The sequence below is a fragment of the Hermetia illucens genome, chromosome 6, assembly GCF_905115235.1.
Source record: "Hermetia illucens chromosome 6, iHerIll2.2.curated.20191125, whole genome shotgun sequence".
NCBI lineage: Eukaryota > Metazoa > Arthropoda > Insecta > Diptera > Stratiomyidae > Hermetia > Hermetia illucens.
In genome coordinates this window covers 86,914,654-86,940,119 of record NC_051854.1, presented here as the reverse complement: position 1 = coordinate 86,940,119, position 25,466 = coordinate 86,914,654, and the positions used below count along the sequence as shown (strand labels likewise).

General features: G+C 43.1%; 1 protein-coding gene across 5 annotated transcripts in view; it reads right to left on the bottom strand.

Annotated features, from left to right (window-relative positions):
- Positions 1 to 25,236, bottom strand: part of LOC119660540 (F-BAR domain only protein 2) — a 73,495-nt gene extending 48,259 nt beyond the window's left edge. For 4 of the 5 annotated variants that reach the window (XM_038069168.1, XM_038069169.1, XM_038069170.1 and 1 more), the window contains exons 1-4: positions 24,504 to 25,235; positions 5,569 to 6,287; positions 678 to 1,244; positions 519 to 617 (exon numbers count right to left, since the gene is read on the bottom strand). In XM_038069168.1, the coding sequence (XP_037925096.1) occupies positions 519 to 617; positions 678 to 1,244; positions 5,569 to 5,598 (696 nt within the window). In that variant the 5' untranslated portion in view covers positions 5,599 to 6,287; positions 24,504 to 25,235. Of the gene's footprint in view, positions 1 to 518; positions 618 to 677; positions 1,245 to 5,568; positions 6,288 to 24,503 lie in introns of all 5 variants that reach the window. The other variant, XM_038069167.1, reaches the window with a different exon arrangement.
- Between the last annotated feature and the right edge of the window lie 230 nt (positions 25,237 to 25,466).

Sequence of the window (25,466 nt, the reverse complement as noted above, 5' to 3'; positions counted from 1 at the left end):
TTATTCATGTCATTTTGCTACCGGAACTCCTCTGTACACATTTGTAAGTTTAATAACATATAGTAGCCTTATCTCTCTCAAGATTTTCACTTTATTTTCAATTTTTCCTAGGAGGAATGACTTGTGAAGTCTACTGTATTTGTTTTGTGTTTTCCACAATATCTTTAGTCATGAATATTTGAACAATAAGCTGAACCAAACGGAAGCTTATGCGTATAATCCATATTTCAATGTCATGCCATTAAGTGATTTCCTCGACAACACACGACCGAAACACAAAGCATCTTCCATTTGCAAAATCCAAATGAATTTACGCAAAAACGTGCTATAAGATGATGACAAACTGAAATCATCGCCAAGGGGATTTACAACGACATTTGGGGATAAAATTCACTAAACGTCGAATTCCCTTCTAATTTACAATTCAAATTTTCATTTGAATAATCTGAATGAAATGCCATTGAACTGACGCTTCTAACCGAATTTAAATAACCATAAAAAATCAATCTTTCCCTTACCTGTCCAACCATGTCGTGGTTGTTTTGCAAAAGTTCTAAGTAGGTAGACAAAAACTCCCTCATTTGGCGCAGATGTGCTTCTTCGATTTCTTGAAAACGCTGCGAAGAGAAAATTTTACATTAATGTAAGATTATCAGGATATTTTTCAAAACTCTTACCCTACACGTTGCTGTCATCCTTCTTTCGAATTCTGCCTTAACTGGATTATGTTTCTCAACCAAATTTTTATATTCATCTTGCTGCTTTCGCAGTTTCGTTTCGGCCTTCTCTAAATCTTTCGGCGATCCATTATCCTTTTTCAGTTTCTCTAGCTCTTGTAATTTGCTCGTATACAAATCTTTCGCCTTCTGAACGGCTAGTGTTGATGCTTGCATAGCCTGAACGGCATCCAATGTTCCCGATTCTTCCTCCTTCACTGTCTTGTGCTTTTTATGCAATTCGTCTGCATATTTTGAAACGTCCTTAACTAATTCCGATATTTTTTGTACCATTTGTAGATGAAGGCTGGACAGTCGTTCCGCTGATGAGCGCAGAATGACCCAAACAGGTGCAAATGTGCCATTTAGTGTACCAGATCCCGCCTTATTTGCTAGCTTCGTGAGAAATTTGGAGTTATGTTCTTCGATATTGCATTTCTCCCGGAAAAAGTCCGACAATTCCTTGCTAGCAACAAGTCCATATTTCATGTTGTGATAAAGGACATCGTATCCATTATTTTTCTCGCCCTGTGTTGAATAAAAACAATTAGAAAAAATATCAAGAGAAGGAAATCAAATAAAAGTGAACTACATTCACCATGTCTGAACAGAAGTGGGTAGCAAAGTTATACGCCCAAAAATTGAACCAGCTACAGCTCGATATTCAAGCGGGAAAATATATTTAATTTGTACGCCAAACTCTACGTGCTAGTGATTACTGAGGCAGATGTTTGGGTCAATTGCATTCTTGTCGGAAGTATTTGTAGGAGGGAGCAGGCAGTGTGGCGGAATCAATTGAACAAGAATGATAAGGTTCAACGAATTTCTATTGTAAATAATGGAAAGGGTTCAGTGCTCTGTTTAGGTTGATATAAAGAGGCAATTAGTTTCTGATCAAAATCTACGGAGTCGCAAAATTATGCACATGGAACTGCACCCTCTCTGATATGGAGTAGTGCGTACGATAGGAAAAAAATCTATTCCATCAGCAAATGCTTATAGTTTAAGGATTGGCTACATAAAAATCATTATGACCCGATACAAGAAAAAATTTACCTGGAAATGGTTGGATTGTTGACGATGAAGCCCGTAAGGTGCCGAAAAAGGTGGAAGATAAAGGTTTGTCAGTAGCCTTAAAGTTGTAAAAAAATCATAAAGTTTGCATATTAAGAAGAACTTCCGGCAATTTGCATCTATATTGCTCACGTATAGAATAAACTACCAGCAGCATGTTAAAGGGTAAAGTTGAATAGTTCCCGAGAATTCAAGAGTGGAAAGGTCAAAGTGAAAGGATCAGAGAATTCGATGGTGCAAAGTTTGAGACCGTCTTTGGGTACGCATCATTTCTGTATTTCTGACATTTCGGGTAGTAAGTACATTCAAACCTCTCTAAGTTGAAATTCCTCTAAGTCGAATTATTCTCTAACTCGGACTTTTCAGCCTTTCATTGGCGTTCAAGTCAATTTCCTATGTATTCCTCTAGCAGACATTTCCTCTTAGTCGAATCGTACTTTGTAACTTGGGGACCAATTTCATACATAATCATTCCTTTAAGTGGAAATCGAAGGATCGATCCATCATCATTACCCAGAAATTTCAATGAGGAATAATAGTGGGGCCCAATTTTCTGACTTGCACTACGAGTGGGGTTTTCTCTCTGTCGCCCTGAATGCCTCGGCACACGAAATTTATACATAAAATGTCTATTAAGAGCGGTTTTATTCAGGACACCTACATACACGAACTCTATTTTAGCTTTTCGAGATTTAAGAAGTTTGGTTCTTTCTATAAAAATAAGACCGATTGAGAAGGGCGCTAAGAAGCCAAATCTACTGTTAAATTTCAAATTCCTCTTAGTACCCTATCAATTTTTTTTCAAATTTTTCGGTTGAATAAGTTCTGATAACGAGATCTGTTTCGTTTTTTGGGGTGCACATTTTGAGCCCTCATTCCCCTATGTTCCAGCCATTATCAAAAATAGAACGGATTTCGAAAAGTACTAATTGAACCCTTTAATTTGATACCTCACACCTCAATTGTACCCTCATTCTGCATGGGTGGAAAGCCCCCCAACACTCAACAGAAAACTCCCCCCGTTCTCACAAAATTTCGTGACAATAGGTTAAGTCGTTTCCGAGTAAATCGGATGTGACTGACAAAGAGACAGACATTCAAAAAGAGTAACAAGGTAATACGATCCCTGATAGTAAAATCTGATGATGGTGACAAGACTAACCACCCTCAGTGAAGGATGCGAGTAGCGAGCCCGAAGAGATATCAAAGCTTGGGACAATGATAAAAAATCTTATGGAGTATGTGAATGTTCGGCATAATGCGCATCACGCAATCAAAGATCAGGTGCGGGGTATTAGAGTTGCGTAACTTGACGTACGTGAGGGGTCAAAAGCAAGCAATGAAGTTAAAAAAGCCACAGAAACTGCAGTAGGTGTTCTCTTCTAGGAGCAGTCCCTACACTGTTGTGGATAAAGCAGCACAACGTATACTCCGGGACTTCATAAGAGACATAGAGTCTAATGGGGAAGCGGAATCTCCTCAGTGTAGCCAAAAACGGAAAATGGAGAACACGCCTCCACGGCAATTAAGTAAGTTGGAATACGAAAGATTACCAGTTCCTACAGCGAAAGATGGTAAGTGCATCCAAGGTTCCACTTGGGCTAAGCTGAAAAAAGAAGAAAAAGCTGCAGAAAAAAGATCGGCCCAATGCGGTAATAATAGCCAGAAAATGTGAACTTATATACGTTGACATTCTGTGCCAGGTCAAAATCGACACCTCGCTGGCAGAGTTGGATGAAAGTGTGAACCGCATAAGGCGAACATGGAAGGGGGACTTATTGCTACAAGTTAAACCAGGCGAAAACAAAACAAGATCTGCAGAAAAAAATCGAATCCTCACTGGAAAAGGCAGCAGAAGTAAAGCTAAGTAAAAATCGCGTAGTTATTGGGCATAAGGACTTTGACGAGATTATTACGGAGGAGGGAAATTTGCGAAGCCTTACGATCCCAGCTAGGAATACAATTGGTGCAGGAGACAGATATGCTACGGGGTATCCAACGTCCAGCGCCCTACGCACTGCTTTATGTAGATGATGTTTTCCTTGTATCTGATAGCAAAATGATCTCGAGCAATTTGTCTAAAAATGGAAAAATCACCTCATGCAACACAATCTCAGACTGAATCTAAACAAAACTGAATTTTTGACGATCGATCCCCATGAAACAGGCAGAATCACTGTCAGCGGCAGTGATCTGCCCAGAACTGAGCGATTTAAATACCTCGGGTCAACGCTATCAGCCAATGGAAAACTGCGTTATGAAATTGTTTCACGCATTAACGCAACCTGGATGAAGTGGCGTTCCACAACGGGTGTTCTTTGTGATCAACGTATCAACGAACGCCTCAAGCCTAAAATTTACCGCAATGTCGTCCGTCCTGTCGCCCCCTATGGCCCTGAGTGTTGGCCGACTATAAAAGACAATGAACGGCGTCTTGCGGTAATGGAGACGAAGATGTTGCGAAACCGATCACAACGAGCCGACCCCGTTTGTGAACGGGCCTTAAAAAATATTTTGAAAACCACGCTGCCAGTTATTTGGAGACAATAAACAGTCTTGGATAACTTCGGCGTTATTCACTGAATGGTTTAGAAATGAATTTTGTCCAGGAGTCAAAGAATACTATAGGAAGAACAACTTATCGCACAAGATGTTGCTATTAGTCGATAATGGTCCTAGACATTCTGCAACTCTCAACCAAAGCGATGAAAATGTGAAAGTGGTCTTCCTACCGCCAAATACCACGTCCCTGCTGCACCCCATGAACCAAGGTGTAATTGCTACCTTTAAAGCATACTATCTGTGTCGAACTTTCAGGCAGTTGGTGGAACGTTTAGACGATATAATATCATTGGATAAAGATAGGAAATTATCAATTAAAGAAATCTGGAAAAATTTCGATATTCTCAAGGCTGTTGAAAATATCGAAGCTTCTTGGCAAGAGGTAACTAGTGGCACAATGAACAAAGCCTGGCGTAAAATCTGGCCAGAAGCGGTTCAGTCTCCTGGCATTGATTCTTTCTCTTTCATTGGATTGTGAAAACTATAGGCTCTGACGAAATCGATGAAGAGGATATATTTGACGTAATTGTGTATCCGGATAGCTGAGTGGTTAGAGCGCAAGGCTATCGTACGGAAGGTCGCGATTCAAATCTCACTGGTGACAGTGGAATTTGTATTGTGATTTGACGTGGGATACCAGTTGACTCAGCTGTCAATGAATACCTGAGTCAAATCTCGGGCGAGCGCAATGCTGACCATATTGCCTCCTACAGGGTACTGTAATCCTGTAGTGTACCGTTACCGTCTAAAATGAAGTGCTCTTACACACTTCAAGACCCTGATCCAATATGGATTGTTGCGCCAACGATTATTATTATTATTAACACTCCTGAAGTGCCACTTTCCAATGAAGAATTGTTGAATATTATTGTAACAGATGGCACAGAATTCGTACAACAAAATTTAGACGAGGGAGAAAAAGAGTTTCCAACCAAAAAAATTTTCAAATTTTTTGGTACACATTGAGAAGGCATTGGAGTTGGAGGAGATCGAGACAATGAAAGAAGGCAGACGAATGGTATTTGTGGGTCTTTGTTGGATATCTACGCAAATTCAGTGGTGCAGATACTTTTTGACGGCCTTTTATTCGCCTTCGTTGCTTCACAGACAACAATCCAATCATTTTCAGGTGAAATTTTTAGTTCATTGAGTCATGTTGATTTATCTGTAGCCAACTTTGCGTATGTTAAGTTAAAAACCGAAATTTTCTACTCACCCAGAAATAATCGTTAAAGTCCACCGTCATATTGTCTTGATTTTTCAGTGAATTACATTCACTCGTTTCGATGAAAAACAATCCCGAATAAATAATGGCTAGCCCGCAAACAGATTGGCTGTTCAAAATGCGATTTTTCTATATGTACGTAATACTACTTTATCAACAGATGTGGATGTTTAATTTCTATCACAGCTAGAAACTATCAGTATGGGGGTGAAAAATGTTATTTCCAACAAACAGCATACATGTAAATATAGAAAAACCGCCAGCTACTTCTTAATCTGTTCGATTGAACTGAGTTCATTGAAACATAAAATTTTCAAATGTGTTTAATCTGTACATGGTCCACATTACACCAATAGATAATTTTTCAATTATTATTCACGAATTTCATACAACAGATCACAATTTTAATTTACATTTTTACGATTTGTCACTTTCTCGGGGTTAGATGTCCTAATATTTGTCTAACTGGGTTAATGTTCGTTTAAAAGAAGTTTGGGATTGATAAGACATTGTTGCAGTCAAAGGGGGAACTTTTTTGCTAACACCTCGTCGTTATTTCCTTTTTTTATTTGTCTTTATGCATTACACAAATGAATAGATTGAGTGTTGTCCACGAGCCGTCTCTCTGAATAATTTCGAGAAGTGTTTCATTGCTGCATGCTGGACGGAAGGGCGTCGTCGTTGTCTCCGTTGACGGAAGTACACCGGACCTGAAAATAAGATACCAAGAAAGAATGTAGATGGTGATAAGGAATAAAATAATAAAAAGAATTGTTTAGTTGAGATTATAGTGGTGTTATCTTTTTCTATGTGCGACATGGACGTTTTTGCGTTGGCAGTTGATTTTGACCTTCAAATTTGAGAGCATAGTACGTATCTTATCTGCTGTAAATTTTTAAAAGCATAACATATGCCTATGCTGACTGCAAATTATAATTTACCGTTTATACCGCCGTAAGGGCGAAAACTTTAGAGCGGTGGTTGCCCGTGAAGAACGTCAACGCCCCCTTACCGAGTGGCAACTTTCTTAGCAAAATGAGCCAAGGAGTAGGTGGACTGCGCGGCTCATCGACAAATTAGACCCGTGGTTGAACAGAACGCACGGTGAGATTGATTACTTCCTTACCCAACTTCTAAGTGGGCACGGAGGTTTTCAGTCTTACCTGCACAGGACGACACTGAACACACCTTTTTCTCTTGCGAGAGGTGGGATGGCCTTCGCCAGCAGCTTTATGCAGAGACAGGGGAGCTCTCTTCACACAACATTGTCAGAGAGATGCTGAAGAGCGCTGGCAGCTGGAATCGTATTGCGTATTATGTTCGGGTTCTTATTGCGAAGAAGATTGAACTCGACCGGCGGAAGGATCGGACGGTAAGGGGTTCCCTGAACTAAAAACAACTCCCTTCCTCCCCTCCCATCCCGTTGGTGAAAGGAATCCCCAGACTTGAAGGCTCCCAAAGCCGGGAGAGCGAGAGGGCTAGCCTGAAGTAATGTTTCAAACGGTAGTTGGTAGTCCGCCAGCGCGCTGTTGCGGGAGTCCAACACTTTGTGTGTAAACGCATTCACCTACCCTACTCCCAAAAAAAGAAAACCGTTTATACGAAAATATCTTTTTGATTATGAGGCTTCGTAGTATTAACTCTAGGAAAGGATAATAATTTCCCTAACAGAAAACGGTGCCAAAAAATTATGAGAGAGGAGCGCAACGGTTTTGAATCTCTGAGACTCATCTTCGAATCTTAGGAAATAAAGAAGAAAAGGATTGTCTTGAAATCATAACGTTTGATAAAAATGTGAAGGTGCCTCGAGTTGTGGAGCGATAAGAAAATTCTAATATCTGAAAAAAATAGGACTAGACTCGAATTTTATAGCATTTGTTCATAACAAGTACATGCGAATCTTTAATAGTGGAAATATATTGGAGAGCAACTCCCAGATTGCATCCAGAAAACACACCACGCACTCGAAATCTAACCCAAAGCCAGTTCAAAGGAAGCGGAAAGCCAGCCAAAAGAACAGGCAACTATAACTTCTCGTACAATAGATTCGCAAGCAACGGCTTAGATAGCAAACAACTATGGCCGCCGTAATGTGATATTACACTTTAAGGTGACATCACTTTTGTGATATTACATCACCTACCTATTATATTTCTTCTCCCCAGTAGATGCTTTTATACAAGGCAACCCAATGGTGCCGACGCAGAAGACGAGTACAAGGTTTATGTGGTCGCCATTTACCCCCTTGGCGAGGTATAGCACATCAATCATACCTATGCATCAGCTCGCCTCAGGACGTCCCGACATGCCGTACTCCTCCTGCACTGTTCTGCACCAAGTGCTCTTAAGGCGGCCATCTTGGAAAAATGGGTTCCATTGTATGGTGTACCCAGCAATGGAATTCTCGCCTCTTCTTAATGTGTGACCTATTTACTACCACTTCCGATTCAATAGCATACGGATGACAGATCTGTGGGCCGACCAAATTTTTCATTTGAAATATGTCACAGACAGTTGTTCACTAGTGTGCCCTTTTTGGTGGATAATGTCGTGACAAGGACGGGCGGATCGGTTTGCTTTTAAAGTGTACGCAGAGTATTTTGGATAGCGAAATTTCATAGTCGCCCGGCCAAAAGAAAACCGTTCAGCTCCGAAAATAACCCAGAAAACAGCCTGCTTTTGTGAAAGAGCGTGCTATAAAAATCTTAGACTTTTGGTATCCGGTTCTGTGATCTGGCAAAAGTAAATCCAGAATGTTTGGGCTTTGCAGCTAGGCTAAAACCGTCCTAAAAATTGGCGACATACATGCGGGAATCAGTTAAATTAGGGCTTCAAAGCGACTGAAGTGAATAGACTGGTATTTATTGACTAGATGAGAAAAAGGAAGTATACTTTAATGTGCTGTGTTTCAATTTATAACAAAACACTAGCTTAGCCATAGAACAACCCTTTGTCTTCCAGTAGGACATCAACCTCAAGTACACTTCCTTTTCGACAAGAAAGTGGTTATTGTACAATGTCCGACGGTGACTCTTTATGCTTCCCCAATCGTAAATCTTAACCAGCTTGAACATCTGCGACATTTGCTCCTCAAAAAATGATTTCTGAAGGGCAAAGTAAGAATGTAGGAACAAAATTTTCGCCGATGTGATTCAATATCTTCGTTGTTTTACAGTTGTAATTGCGTACATAACATTAAAATTGACCAAAAATGAAAGACAGCTTACGATTTCATACCAGGGCAGAGAGACTCATCAGACGTTGTCTCACCTCTGCCCTGGGAGCAGCGTGACCGAAGTGGTTCGCAGCCCGAAAAGAGCGCTCCGTGGGTCAAACAAGTGGAAGTTACTTTAAATTTCGTCCGATCCGAAATTAAAGCGTATTTCGTCGGGTTTTAATAAGAACCCGTTCATTTTTAAGGTTTTGTGTAAACATAAAACCTTACTAAAATCGGTTTACTGTTTGTCTGTCTGTTTGTCCGTCTCTCTGCCTGTCTGTCCGTCATACGCATTTTTCTTGGAGACGGTTATAGCGATCGACACCAAATTTGGTACAAAGGTAGGAACTGTGAACGCACACATACAGTGAGTTACATCCTTTTACGTTGAATTTAAGGGGGGGGGGAGTTATATAGCATGCTTTTTCGTCAAATATAGCCATGTGGGGTATCAAATTAAAGGTCTCGGTTAGTACTTTTCAAAACCGGTCTTATTTTTGATACTTGTTGGAAAGGTGGGGAGTGCGGGGGGTTGAAAGTGGTCATTTCTTTAAGGGGGCCATTCTCAGAAACTACCCAACCCAAAAATCTGAAAAAAATCAGGAGGCTGCCACTCACTATATGGTGCCTGGGCTCCGAAATACCTTCCATACCGATATCTGTTCAAATAAAGTTAATAATAGTATATTACTATAATTGTTTGTAATTTCACCGGGCACGAAGATGAAGGAAGGAAATAAATGATAGTCGCTGGCTGCTAAATCTGAGAGAACAATTCGAACTTCAGCTCGTTAATATTAGTCATTCTAACGATTGACGTATGAATGGGCACTTGAACTCCCAGGGCACATGGAAAGAGTCATTGAAATCAACCGGTGAGTCATGAAAGCTCGCAATATCAAAATTCATAGAAGGCAAGTACTCTCCAGTAGATGACCCAAGTGGGAGTGGAATAGCGAAATTGTAGTGCTGCGAACCGTATGCTTTCGTCTAAGGCGACTCAGAGGGCGACACAATAATGTGAAAGGAGAGGATGGATACGAGAAAACTTTAAAAAGACCACACGAAGCAGCGAGAATAATTGTTATAAGCGCCAGGTAATAATTAAAGAGTTACCAGAACAAAGGACAGGTTAACTGTGGTGATATCCTTTCCGCAACTTCTCGAAAAAATAATTATCCTTGTCACGCATTACGAAAACTGCCGAAATCGAACAGCGGTGAAAGATCAATGACAAAAAAGTCCAAGATTTAGATGGCATTCAAAATAAAAATTTTAAACTGATCCGCCGCAATTGGTACATTTACCAAAAAACATAAGAAGCCACGAGACGCAACATCTACCTGTTGATAGCAACGAAAAACGTGATGGTAATAATAAGTGTTTCTATAATCTTTGTCGCAAGTAAGAGCAGTAAAGTCCTATGGGGCAGCAATCTTTGTTTTGACATCGCCGTTATTTTCAAGAATCACAGGAGCGAGGAGGAGTCGATAGGTTGAATCATAGTTGGAGGTTACTCAGAGCTACAGTGGTACGATCCATACTGTTGCATACAACGAAAAAAAGATAAATTCCATTTACCACTGGATGACATATCTAACGAATCAGCTTCGGTTGCAGCAGGCATGATCCCATTTGGTTTATTTGGATACTGCATCTATTGTACTAAAGAAAGCAATAACAGATCCAAAGCAAAAGTATGTGACTAGTATGACAGAACGTGTCCCGCAAGCATCGAGGGGGATACAAACTCAGAATTAATATTGAGGAATGTATCAATGATGCGCGAAGAAAGCTAAACCACGCCTTGAAAATATAAGAATATACAAGGTATACCATCCATCTGGACTTTTTGTATATCAATATTGAATAACTCTGACATTGACAAGATTTATGGAGACTATTCAATAGGTTACGGTGGGCGGGTCACTTAATTCGTATGGATGAGGATGATCCCACCCGGAAAGTCTATAAGGGCAATATCTATGGTAGAAAAAGAAGACGAGGCAGACCCTGCCTAAGATGGAGCGATGGCGTAGGTCAGGACGCCAGACAGGTTTTAGGGATATCGAATTGGTGGACCTCGGCGCAAAACCGGGATGTCTGGAGTTACTTATTAAGACAGGCCTAGCCCGGATACCGGTTGTTGCGCCGTTGATGATGATGATGATTCAAAACCATTTATTTCAAATTAGTTTTGAATGCAGTGTCATCTAAATGACCACTTCCATCCGATAAGCAAAAACCAGCACATTTTGGCACATTCTAAATAACATTGGCCAGCATATATCGTGTGTTATAGCAGCTAGTTTATCGGCTGATGGCTTCGAGGGTTCGCAGCGCTTTTAGAAGCGCATCAGATGAGGCAGTACAGATGCTGGTGTGCATGATCCCAGTCGAAATTTTGTCGAAAGGAATGAGTGCGCTGTATCATGTAAGACCAATTGAATGGCACACAGAACGCAGAGATGCGTCAAAGTCAGAGTCGTATGATCTCTGGCAACGCAGTTGCGACGAGTCTACGAAGGGTCGCTGGACACATATTAGTATATATCTTCAGCGGAAATAAGGGGAACCCAACTATTACATTACCCAGTTCCTCACGGGATATGGTAATTGTTACAGGATATTTTCATTATTTTGAACAGGATAAGTCGCCAAATTGGTCTGAATGGAGTGGCATAACGATACTCCACTTGGGAAGGTTCGTGAAAGAAGGAATTTTAATCAACCACTGAGTCCGGAGAATACAGTGTCAGAAATGCTGAGGTTGCAGGGAAATTAGCTTACGGTTTCCTCCTCAACCGTAGAAACACAGAACGAGCTGCTGAAGGAGTTGAGCTGAGACGGACATGTATTTTCAGAATTTTTACACCTTAGGGTACGAACAAAAGGAATATGTAATGAGCCAAACACAGATATTTATAACGATCGTAACTCGAACACGGGCAATGACATCGAGAGGCTGAGGTTCAACGAACTCAACTATAGCACTATTAAGTTAATATATAACAAGTTTAGTTGGTATTGCTTCTGACCAAAAATTGAAAGTACATGAAAGAGTCCAGTCCAATCCACGGTTGCTACAACCTTTAATGTGGGGTACATACTACTCCCCTTCACACTTGAGGGGACTCAAATTTATAAGAGCCACAAAATGAGAAAATTGACCATGCGAAGTCTTACGCCACTTAGGTTTGATAACAAAATGTTTTCATAGGAAGGAAGTAACCCCCGAATTACGAAGATAATCCCAGAGAAAACATATACGATTAGATATCACACTCTCCAAGAAACTTCGAACTATTCTATTTATATTTTAATGCTAAAAGTAACACCTTCAATCAATGTTTGAGCCAACTTATAGCGCTTTACTTTTTTGTTTCTACGGTTCAAGCCTTCACCGTATCTCGTTTGCTTCAATTAGACATGATTTAATCAATTTAGCGAATAACAATGAAAAATCACGTTAAAATGAGAGCAAGTAGCGACTACGTTACGCTAACAACATCAGCATCACTAAAACTCGCGTGAGTACCCCTTACAAGCCGTAATGGGTTTCTGAAATTTCCCTTGTAAAGAGGAAAAGTCTTCAGTAAATTGAAAGAAAAACATTTTGCTTGTATTTTTACTTTCTTGTTTATTATTCATAAAGAAGTTTCCGCAATGATTGTTACCAACAATTCTGCAAGTGACGAAATAACCGGATGAGTTGTAGTACAGAAATTGCTTATAATGAAGCGCTTTTAGGGGCTGATGTAAAATGGGAGGGTGAATAATGTATCGTACTTAGGAGGGGAGAACTTCGTGATTGAAGGATGAGTACGGAAATTCCATCAATGTTTGAAACTCCAGTCATAATATTATTTATGATTTGGGCCTTCAGATCATTTCCAGGGGAATCCAAACAAAATGAGTCAACTGGAGACGCTAACTTAATCAATTTTTTAAAGGACTTCACAAAAAAGAGAATGAATACGTGAAGATAGTCCCGTTATTTACAATCAGATAGATATTATGTGTTTTTGGCCCTCAAAACAAGTTTGATGCGAAATGGATCAGGAAATTATAGTAATGAAGGCTAACAAGTTCGCTATCGAAAAATGTTTGTTCATTCAGCATCTGAGGGAAACTGCATGTCGCTTGACCATTGGCCCAGCACTCAACATTGAAAAATCCAAATTCCTCCAACCGCAGGTGAAATTTAACCCCTGACGGCACACACCCCGACCCAGACGGGGTACATGCGATCGCAAGCTTTCCATTGCCTAAAACGATAACAGACCCCAGAAGTTCTTAGGCATGGTAAACTACTATCGTCATTTCCTACTAAAAGCCGCTGACCAGAAGTCCCCATTAACACCTTCCTGTCTGGATCAAAACCAAGGAATCGTGGGAGGTTGAGGTCTCCAGAAGCCTTTCAGGCGTTTGAGACCGCCAAGCAGCACCTGGTAGACGCTACACTTTTGACACTCTCTTAGTCGTGTTAGTCGATACCTCAATTTCTTCTCGAAGTGGTTAAATTCCGCTCAACTGAACTACAGCACTTACGATCGCCGCGTATCAGAGAATCAAATACTACCAGTTTTCCTTTAAAGGCAGGCCGTTCACATTCACAAGCCCAACAAAGCACTCCCTCACCAACTTCGGCACCTAACCTTCATAAGCCAGTTTCCTTCGGACATGTGTCCGATAAAGATAACTTAGCCGTCGCCGCTTTCTCTCGAATCCCAGAGATCAACATCTCCGTCGTAGTTCATTTTTCGGCAATAGCTGTGGCTCGGAAAGATGAAGGAGTTCTTCAGAGCCTGAAGTCGGGCTCCATATGCACGTTCAAGGAGTTCCTCATTTTCGGTTCACCTTTCTTTCTCTGTTGCGAGATCTTCTAAAAGGGACCTAGGACATATAATCTGGCCGCTTTCCATAAAGAAGTCTTTCGCTCGGCACACCATTTTACACACTCTGGCATTCAGCATTTCTGCCGTCCATGAAGAAGGACGTGAATTGTTGGTTCAGAGAGCACATCGCATACCAAAACTGAAAGGTCACTAGAAATGCTAGGAAGTAAGTAGGTGTATTCCCTAGGTCAAGAAAGCGTTTCCGTAACGTCAGCACCGAAAACCAACCAACCAACAACATCAAATCGCACTGATCAATCAAGAAGAATAAAGATAGGAGACTACAATTTTGAGACCGTTGATAATTTCTCCTGGGTCGAAAATCACAACCGATAACAGCTACGATGATGAAATCCGTGTACGGTTGTTGGCAGCCAACAGAGCCTATTCCAGATTACAAAAACTGTTCCGCTCGAAACGTCTCATCATAGGGTCAACGCTCTTACTGTGCAAGACAATTATCTTGCCAGTCCTCATGTATTCCTCGGAAACTTGGGTACTTAGCAAGAAAAATTGGGAACTCTTGGCCGCGTTCGAGAGAAGAATCCTCCGAAGAATTTTTGGCCCCCTACATAAAGATGGACGATTCCGTAGCCTATAGAACGACAAAATCTATGAGCGATGCCATAACCGTCAGGTTGTGGGTAACATCCGGCTAAATAGGTTTCGGTGGGCGGGTCACTTAATCTGTATGGATGAGGATGATTCCACCGGAAAAGTCTATAAGAGCAATATCTATGGTAGAAAAACGAGACGAGGCAGACCCTGCCTGAAATGGAGCGATGGCGTAAGCCAGGACCTCAGGTAGCTTTTAGGGAAATCGAATTGGTGGACCTCGGCGCAAAACCGAGATGTCTGGAGTTCCTAATTAAGGCAGGCCTAGATGTGACGCTGATGATGAGCTGATGATGGTGATTAGTCCGCCATAAAAAATACTTTTTTCTACACAGGTCGTCGGCCTGAAGGGGATCGATGAACGGAAGGGTTTGAAGGATCTATTGACCATTGCGAGCGATGACGGGCGTGACGCGCTCTAACTCGGGAACCGGGCGAAACCTCGACAAGTTTAGCGTAGTGTACGCTGTAACAAGAGAGAATTTACTATTGCTCTGATCAGGGAAGTGGAAAATGCCGCAGATCGCAATGTATACCGCATTACGAAAGTGGTCGCAAATCTTTGGATGGTCCTGTGAAAGACGTTAACGGTCGACTTCTCATTCACAAGACCTGGATTGAAGAGGTGGACAGAACACTTTACCATGATTCTTAACGGTATCATATCCGGTGAGATTCTTCTTCTTGTGGATGAAATGATTAGACACCATAACATGCGGATACGGACGTCTCTTCCAAGCAGAAGAGGAGTCATTTCGGCCATCAATACATTCAAATGGAGTAAACCCGCTGGGCTTGATTGTCTCCCCGCAGAATTATTTACCGCTGCATTTGCAGTTTCTGCAAATCTGCTACTTTTGCTCGTCCGGAAATCTTGGGAATCTGAGACCTTCCGCAGAGAGTGGAAGAAGGGGATGATCGTCAAAATTTTGAGAGTGGCAACTGGAGGGGTCGCAAAGATATTAGCAAAAATAAACCTGGAATGTATCAAACAACATCTCAAATGCTTGGTCGACAGAGAGCAGGCTGGTTTCCTTTCCGGATCCTCTTGCATTGACCACATCGACACCGTGCGTATCATTTTGGAACAGTGCGCGGAGTTTAGATCTTCGCTGCTCCTGCTCTTAATCGATTTCGAGAAAGCTTTCGATAGCGTAAAAGGCGAAAGATTTATTCGACAATGAAGAAAACCCAGAGTGTGTCCGGATAGCTGCGTGGTTAGAGCACAAGGCTGTCGTAAGAAAGGCCGCGGTTCGAATCTCACTGATGACAGTGTGATTTGTATCGTGATTTGACGTCGGATACCAGTCGGCTCAGCTGTGAATGAGTACCCGAGTCAAATCAGGGTAATAATCTCGGGCGAGCGCCATACTGAACACATTGCCTCCTACAATGTACTTAGGTGTTACGATCTTGAATGAAGTGTTCTAACGCACTTCAAGGCCCTGATCCAATATGGATTGTTGTGCCAACGATTATTATTTCGATAGCGTGAACAGAGAGAGTATCTGGAGTGCTCAACGCATGAGGGCATTCCGGAGAAACTAATAGCCATTATCAGAGTGTCATATAATAATATTAATAATCGTTGGCGCAACAATCCATATGGATGGATCAAGGCCTCGAAGTGTGAATGGAGATGGATTTTGAGATCCAAAGCGAAGTTCGCCAGGTTTGCATCCTGCCACCGATATTATTTCTTTTTTTTCATGTTATCTTATCCGGAGGACGTGGAGGAATTGAATGACATTTTTCTTCAAATACTTGGACTACGCAGATGACATCTTTTTGCTCTCTCACCGGGTTATGACCCTTGGCCAAATGACTCTGGGTTTGGAAAGAGAGGCAAGTAGAGTTGGACTGAAGATAAACATAAAAAACTAAGCTTCTCAGTCTGACAGGTCATCGCACTCTCCCTATCTGCATTAATAGGAAGCATATCGAAGGCATCGATCAATTTGTATATCTAGAAAGCGTGGTTTCTGCCGACGGTGCCTATATAAAATCGGGAAACGCAATTATCGCAACACCAAGATCAAGCTGAGACTGATCTGTGCTAGTGTTCCTTTTGTGTTGCTATATGGGAGTAGCAAATGCAAAGTGAATCCCGTTGTTAGTCAAAAACTCCAAGCCTTCGTCAACACATGTATGCGTTGTATTATCGGAGTGCGCTGTCGAAGACAAAAGTGGCAGTGGATGGGTCACACATTAAGGAAGGGCGACAATTACATTGGGGGCTACGCAATCCAATGGATTCCACTTCCCTAAGATGGCCGGCAAGTGGGCCCAACAGCACTAGGCGCAGAACAGTGAAGGAGTCGTGGGGGGAGCTGAAGGGCATTTCAGGCAACCGCGTAGGTGTGATTGACGCTCTATATCCCACCAAGGGCTGATTGGCAACCATAAATTAACCTGTACCAGAATCATGCAGTCAAGATCTTGTCAACAACCGGCTCCCAAGTCAAGAGAGCGCAATTTGCCATAGTCATCACCAGATATCCGAGCCTCAATTCGCATTTTTTTAAACCCCTAACTATTCGAGCCTAGTTAACTATTCAATATTCAAATAGGAAATATTCTGTTCAATTCAGTTATTTGAAATTTCAGTTTTATTTCAAGTTCGGGAAAAAATTAAAACCCCCAATTGGAAGCCCTTGGCTAAAAGTATCAACTAAAACTACTCGAAGCGATACTTCCCACAAATCGTCGCATTCATTTAAAATATTTATTCGAATTAAGTAGCTGTTCAGTCAATGGGTGCAGCAAATGCAATTGCAAGATTGAAAGGAATCTTTTCATTGCGACAATAGCATCAATTCATTGACATTTAAATGCTGATAGAGGCGATGGCAAGCGGCTTTGTCGTGTCTGTAAGTAAGATTGAAAAACACATAATACTATCGAGAATGGCATTAAATGGGAATATGGCCATTTACTGATAAGTTTTCCTTTCTATTTGAATATAATGCGAGTGTTTAGTGTAGATGGAAAAACTACGAAAATATGTGAAGTAACTCTTTGTTTTCTTGTGTTACTATGGACTTCAGACCGGATTTTTTTCTGGTCCCGCATTCATTTCAATTTTCCTCACGTCCCAAAGACACTATCATGTGAATATATGAAGCTCTTTTATATTCATATGTTTTAAGAATTCTATTTGTTTTCGAGACAATGTACACTGGACTCCGATGGGTTTGAAGGGGTACGAACCGGCTTTTGTCGATCAGTTTGCTGAAGACAATATCGCAGTGTAAGAGGTAACTACTCTATCCTCTAACGATTTGAATTAGAAAATTATGACACGAATGAAAATATGAAAATAAGAGCCAATTCAAAGTGAATTAAAAAGATACTCAATAAAATATATTTCCAAGGCGCAAAATGGCATCGATAAGCGATAGATAACGAATCATACGTTCCTTATAGCAAGTGCAGATATACTTAATTCAAAAACAATGATGTCAACATTCAACACAAAAGGGAGAAAGAAAAAAGAATAAATGAAAACACGGAATGAAAATAGCGAAGAACGCTTGATCTACTTTCGCCAAGGAAGGCTCAATTAAAATCATGGCAGCGGCGGAGCATAAATTTAGATGATTCTGTTTCGCTACACATACTCGTATGTACGTTGGCAGATACTAGATTGTTTATAAATACGCCAAACGTTGTTATTGTAACGAATTTTATCGCCAACTGGAGAAAATATAAATAGAATGGGCAAATCTATATAACATAAACAGGTGCGCGCGTACCTCATTCGCGATATGAAGTAACATAGAATCAATGGCAAAATTTCATTGAAAATGGGACAAGTGTAGTTGTTTTCCAGAATTCTGACAAATCCAAAGTATCGTGTAAAATTTACACGTTCCAAGATTCAACCGTGTAGATGCCTCGGAAAGACAATGAAGGCAGGACTCTAAAGAGAATCTCCTCCCCCTCCCTTTTCCCATTGAAATTTCCATTCCCCCCTTTCCAACGGAAAAAAATTTACACCCCCCCTTTTGCATATAAGGAGACCTCCCCCTTAAGTTGGACCTAGAATCATGTAATTAACTGTATGCGTGAGCGTTCACAGTTCCCACCTTTCCATCAAATTTAGCGTCAATTGCTACAACGGCTTCCGAGAAAGATCCGTATGACAGACAGACGGACAGACACAAAACCTTAAAAAGTGAAAATCGTAATCGTTGGATTTAATTAAAAGCATTAAGGTGGCATTAAAAAACATAACAGGAATGAAATTGCCCACCAAGGAACTGTCAGGCCGCTAGCCCGCTCACTCTCCCCTATGTTCCTACTTGGAATTCACAGGGGGGTGACTTTAAGCGTGCTGCCCAGGCTATTCAGCGCTTCCCTGCCCTGTCCCACTAGCCTGAAAGAGGTCCACTGGGTAAAACCTCAATGGCCGCTTGGCTGTCCGTCAAAATGGTTACATTTCAATTAGGTCTCGAATAATACCCCAGCCATCGATGGCGGTGCCAACGTTCTAGCATACCATTGGACTGTGGACGGTATGTAGTAGTCCTATGCCGTTTGAAGCCCAGGAACTTACCTAACTCCGCGAAAAGTGTAGATTCGAATTTCATCTCCTGGTCCGTGATGATAACGGCTGGTACACAAAACGCGGAATTCACTCTCGACAGAGGGCCTCGGTGCATGATTGTGCCGTCAAGTCAGACAGAGGTATTGCTTCATGCCTGTCGATGGTTGTGAGGCAATACTTGAATCCGTGCGAGTCTCGCAAAGAGCCGATGATGTTGAGATGAATGGTGAAAGCGCTTGGTTAGCCTAGGAAATACACCTACTTTCTTTCGAACGTGCTTGTTGACCTTGCACTCCTGGCACGCTATGCACTGTCTGGCCCAAGAGTTTACGTTTTTGTTCATGGGCGGCCAGAATATTTATCAGTGACTGACCGGTTCGTCGTCCTGATGCCAGCGTGCAAGATTGTGTAATGCTTTAAATTCTTCCCTCCCGAAATCGGCCGGAATGAATGGCCTGGGTTTCTTATCTGAAGTCTCTCAGAGTAAATATCAGTTTGAGCCGAAAATAGGAAACTCCTTTAATTTGTATTTGGAGTTTGCCTTCAGGCTCTAAAGCTGTGCGTCGTCTTTTTGTGCCTCGGCGATTGGCGTATAATCGACCGCGGCGGGTACTATGAGATCCGAGATTCGAGACAAAGAGTCTGCAACAACATTGTCTTTTCCAGACATGTGTTGGATATCAGAAGTAAACTGGCTGATATAACTCTAGATCCTAAGTTGACGAGCGGGCGCTTTGTCGGGCTTTTGTCTAAATGTGAAAGTAAGGGGCTTGTGGTCTGTGAACACCTCCCCTCAAAGGAGAAACGAAAGTATTTTATGGTGAGGTATGCGACGATTAGCTCACGATGGTAGGCGCAGTAGTTGAGTTAACCTGGGTTGAACTGTTTTTAAAAGACGACGAACACAGGTAGGGGCGCATCTGGCTGAGGAAATGCCAGCAGTGTTGCATAAACAAGCTATTATTTGACACCCTCAGCACACCAAGCAACCTCGCGGGAGTCTTTAGTTTTGGGCCGAGACAAGTAGGCGTTCAGGATCGCTTGGCGATGAACGGCCTTGGGCAAGAAATGACGATAGAAGTTTAACATGCCCAAGAACCTTCATAGATCTTTTACCCTGATTGGTAGGGAAACTTTTTATAGTTTCAACCTTGGCTGGGTCAAGTTGGATACCGTCAGGGGTTATCAAGTGACCGAGAAATTTTACCTGCCTCTGGAAGAATCTGCATTTCTCAACGTTTAGAACAAGTCCGGTCTCAAGGACACGTTGAAAAATGCACTCGAAATGTTCCAAATGTTGAGATTTGGAAGAGGAAGCGACCAAAACATCATCCATGTAGACGAAACAAAAGTTTAAGTTTCGTAAGACAGAGTGGTTGAACCTCTGGAAAGTCTGCGCAGCGTTGCATAAGCCGAGTCCGAGGTGTGCAAATAGCCGTTTTCGGAATTTGTTCGTGAGCGACAGGGATTTGGTGGTACGTCTTGGCTAAATCCAAGGTCGTAAAAGCACGGCAGTTCGTTAGCGATTGCACAAAATCATGGATGACTGGAATGGAATATCAGTCTGGAACTGTCACGCGCTTATAATCTCCACATGGTCACCACTCGCCGTTTGGCATAGGGACTAAATGAAGTGAAGAGGACCAACAGCTATTGGTTGGTCGGCAGATTCCCTGTTTCATCAAATCTTCAAACTCTTTTTAGGCTACACCAAGTTTCTGGTGTGAAAGTGGACGCACTTTTGAGAAAATTGGAGAGCCGGTAGTGCTGATGAGGTGCTGCACATCGAGGTTAACCGGAGGAGTGCGCAAATGCGATGGTCGGCAGCATCCTCGAAAATTATCGAAACAGTGCCATTTTTGCAGGCAGGAATTTCCAGTCTTCAGAGCAGAATTGGAAAGAGCTAGGATGTGGTCAACATGATTCGCATCCTAAAAATCAATATACACCGGAGTGCAACCGCTCACGAGTTGCTAGCGCAGTTCGCTGTGGAAACCAAAGCTGATTTAGTACTCATCAGTGAGCAGTACCAAAACAAGGACCCAGTTTCATGGCACCCTGACATATCAGGTACCGCTGTCATCTGGGTTCGGGACGGTACCCTCCTTAGGATTCTTAGCCAAGGCCGAGGGGGATGACTTTGTCTGGATTCGATGTTCAGGAATAACGTTTTTTAGTGTGTATCTTACGCCAAATGAGACGACGATACCGGACTTTCGGCGCAGGCTTGATGCTTTGGAGGACGGTATCTTAGGCACAGATGAGCGGATCCTGGTCGAGGGTGACTTCAATGCCAGCGCACTTGAATGGGGCATGCTTCACACAGACTCCAGAGGGAAATGAATTCTGGAAATCGCGGCGAGAACAGGACTGGTAGTTCTAAACATTGGATCCACTCTAGAGTTCTGGCGCCTGGGCTATGTGGAAAGCATTGCAGATGTAACCCTCCCGTTGGAATCACTTTTGTCACTGGTGGACGAGAGGTGAGTTCTGGAAAACTACTCGGCAAGCGAATATCAATACATTGATATTTCGATTTTTTGATACTTCGAAATGGTGGACACAAACTCTCGGTGTGCGCCATCCCGGCGCTCTTTATTGAACGTTGCGAAAGTGAGCACCGGGCGGTTTGTCGAAACTCTTGAAACAGATGGGGCCGCGCTGGAGTGTACTCCTCGGGGCCGTGACGCTGCAGCCGACACTGTCGTAAATTCAGTTATGAATTCCGCAGCGCAATAGACAAATGCAAAGCTCGCTGTTGGCAGGATCTGGTCGACGAGGTGAATGGAGACCCGTGGAGACTCGATTACAAACTGTTAACCCGAAAAAGCCTGTTCACTTAAGGCCGAGCACATGGACCGCATTGTAAAGGCACTATTCTCTGCGCACCCCGTATGGGATGATGACCTCGGCGTGGAAAGCGCGGAGGACTGTCCACTCTTCTCTATAAAAGAGTTGAAACAGACAGTCCTCTCTTCGAAAAGCAAGAATGCGCCAGGACCCGATGGAATTCCAGACAAGGTGTACATACTGGTATTCCAACACCGGCCAGACCTACTGCTCGGCCCATTCAACGCTTGCCTGAAAGAGGGCATTTTTCCTGCATGTTGGAAAGTGGCGAGGCCTGCGTTGATCAACAAAGAGAAAGGCAACCCCGAGCTGCAAAGCTCATCAGAAATAGACGTGCTGAAGCGATAGGCGCTGTCAGAGATTTATCTCTCCAGCAGTTTGGTTTTAGGGCAGGGAGATCCACAGTTGATGCTGTCATGTAAGTCGTGGATACCGTTCGACGAGCGGAGGCACATAGTCGCCGTACGTGACGGGTGGTGCTCCTCGTAATGCTTAACGATAGAAACGCCTTTAATTCCGTAAGATGAAAAGACATTCTAGGCACACTAGACAAAACTTTCCACGTGCCGAACTATCTCTTACAGATATTGAGGGACTACCTTAAGAACCACTTTCTGCTCTATGAATCGCTAGAGGGTCAGTGGAGGATGGAGGTCACGTCGGGGGTAGCACAGGGATCCATCCTAGGGCCGGACTTCTGGAACACTACCTACGATAGTCCACTTAAATTCGACATGTAAGAAGAGACGCGCCTGGGGGCTATGCAGATGATGTGATGACGCTTGTTGCTGGACGCACTGTCGAACAGGCGCAAAGCATACTCGGCCTACTGATGCGACGGGTAAGCGGATGGATGGCTACTCAGGGTTTCAACCTTGCATCCCATATCGTTCGGCGAGACGATAATCGAGTCTTGACTCAAAAATGAGCTTTTTTGAGCAATACAAAGCAGCAGCGAACAAGGCTGCAGCTGGGGTTTCGGCGTTAAGTAGCCTAATAGCAAATATTGGGGGTCCTACGTCTAGCAGACGACGTCTTCTAATAAATTCAACGCAGTGTCCTGTTCGACGGCGCAGAGGTATAGGCTCTTGACAAGAAGGCATATCGTAAGCGTCTCGCGCAAGTACAGAGACGGGGAGCTTTGAGGGTGGCGTTTGCGTACCGCACCGTCTCTGAACTGGCCGTGATAGTGATCGCGGGAGTGATCCCCATTGCCCTTCTTACTAAGGAACGTCAAGTCATATTCAAGCCAAGCCAAGCCAAGTCAAGGAGGAAAGCCAAGGGAAATGGTGCTCATGAAGAAGGGCAACGCACCTTAAATGAGTTGTAATTCTCTTGGCAAAATGAAACTAGAGGCATTTGGGCTGCGCGACTCATCGGAAACTTAGGTTGGAAGCATGGTGAGACTGACCATTTCCTTACCTAATTTTCAAGTGGGCACGAAGGTTTTCAGTTTTGCCTGCACAAGATTGGAAAGGCACGATCCCCGGATTGTGTGTTTTACAATGGAGTTGTGAGCGACGCCCACGACACTTTTTTCTTGTGGAAGGTGGGATGAGATTCGTCAGCAGCTCTATTTAAACACAGGGGATCTCTCTCCAGACATCATTGTCGAGATGCTGAGGAGTGTTGACAGGTGGAGCCGTTTTGCCCTTTACGTTCGGGTCCTTCTCGTTCCTAAGAAGATAGAGCTCGACCGGTGGGGGAGCCGGATGAGAGGAAGTTGCTTGAACTGACAATTCCCTCCCTTCTCTCCCCTCCTGTTGGTGAAAGGAATTCCTTGATTTGAAGGCTCCGCAAGGCGGGAGAGTTCGGGGGCTGGCCCGAAGTAATGGAACAAACGGGGTCAGGCTAGCTCTCTGACGATGAGAAGGGAGTCCAATACTCTGTGCGTTATGTATTCACCTAGCCTACCCCAAAAAGAATCTTCGATATTTTCAACACGAAAGGAGATTTCGAATTTTTTTCTTTTTATTTTAAGTCTTATTTTGGGCCATTGTACCAGAATCCGTCATTAAATCACGAGGCCCCGGAAACTAGATAGCTCCCTGAATAGTTTGACGCGATCGGCGAATTCAGAATAGTGACCCACTGGATTAAGGGTCAAATCATTCGATCCCCCTCAACCCAATAAATACTGGAATTACTCTTCGCAACCTCACCCCCTTCCGGCCTTTATCTTCCGCCATTTAAGACCAATGCGAGAGCGATTTATGTCCAGCTATCAAGTCATATCTAATCTGCCTTATCGCATCTTTGTATGCACAATCCGCTCATTAAATGCGATAATGTGTACGTAGACCGAATCTAGGTGAATCCGGCCAGAAATTGGTCCCAAGCCAAATTACCATAATCACAGTCACCGCTCGCGAGCATGTTCTTGCAACACGAAGAGCATTTCACTTCCTTCACGGTGAAAACAAGCGAATAATCAAGTAATAAAAGCAAGAGAGCGGTATGGTGACGGCGCTAGAGCTCTCCAACTTGGAGTCGAGATAGCAATCACTTAATTGCCTGCACAAGTATGCCGTGACCTTATTCCGGTTGTCAGCAGCAGAACTTTATGATTGTTTTGCGAAAGGTCGCGATAATGTGCGGCAGGTGTGCTAGCGAGGTCCTCGGTGAAGCTTCATTATGCGCCGTGCGACGATGAAGGGGTCCGCGCCCAAAAATCCTCACCACAGCCCGCTGGGGCGCTGCGACACTTTGTTTACCTTCGATGTAAAGTTATGTAACACAGAATGAAAATACACACTCCAAAGCAACGTATCTAGCGAAACGTCGCCCGTCCACGTACCTGTCCAACGCGGAAGGATGCCCGCAAAGTGCTCAGCTTCAAACGCGAAAATCCACAAGAGTCGCGCGGTCAAGCGGCCGCAAATCGATTCGCACAACTTCTCGGGCCCCGGCTTAGCAGTTCACCGCTTGGTCGCACGCCCGCAACCCGTTCGATCCGCTCCAAAACACTCCACCCGCAGCACTCACGGCTCGTTCACGACACAATGTAACAATGACAAACGCCCGAGGGTTACAGAAACGCTTCCACTTGGACCGATTAGCACAATCAATTTTGACATTCCACCGTCAGACGGATGGACGAGTGGCGGTCGCCGTAGTACACCAACACAATTCCAATTCATTCATTTGTTTCCCAACATTGCGCTGTCCGTACACAACTCCTTATTGCAATGCGTCCGTGTGTCTTACGGTAACGTCACGCACGTTATGGGGCGCCGACCCGCCGCTGTCAAACGCTTACACACAAACGCACCTACTCCACCACTGGACGGGTTGCAATGGAATTCTTGTTGGGCAGAGGAACTTTTTTCACACACCCAGTTTCACGCCGTTTACGCAATGGCCAAGTCGAAATTCGGAATGTATTGAATTAGGTGGTCACATGGTTGACGTGCAGAAGCTGCTAGGGTTCAAGATTGAGCCAGAAATTCGGAATTTTCCCGGGATCGCCCTTTGATTTCACTGTCCGCGACAAACTCGACCAATTTGACAGCAATGACGTCAGGTTGTAGAATTTTTCAGCGGCCAGTGAAGCGATGGGCGATAGGGACTGGGAACGTCATGGGATCAGCATAAGATGTATAAATCGTCCAGAAGAAACCCTATTAAATCAGATTTTTTGAATAAAAACTCTTTTATTCTATCCTCAGATAAATTTTGTTAACTAACTAAGCTTTTCCTAATTTGTTCAGATTCTTAATAACGTTACTGCTATATAAACAAGATATGTATGTGTATATAA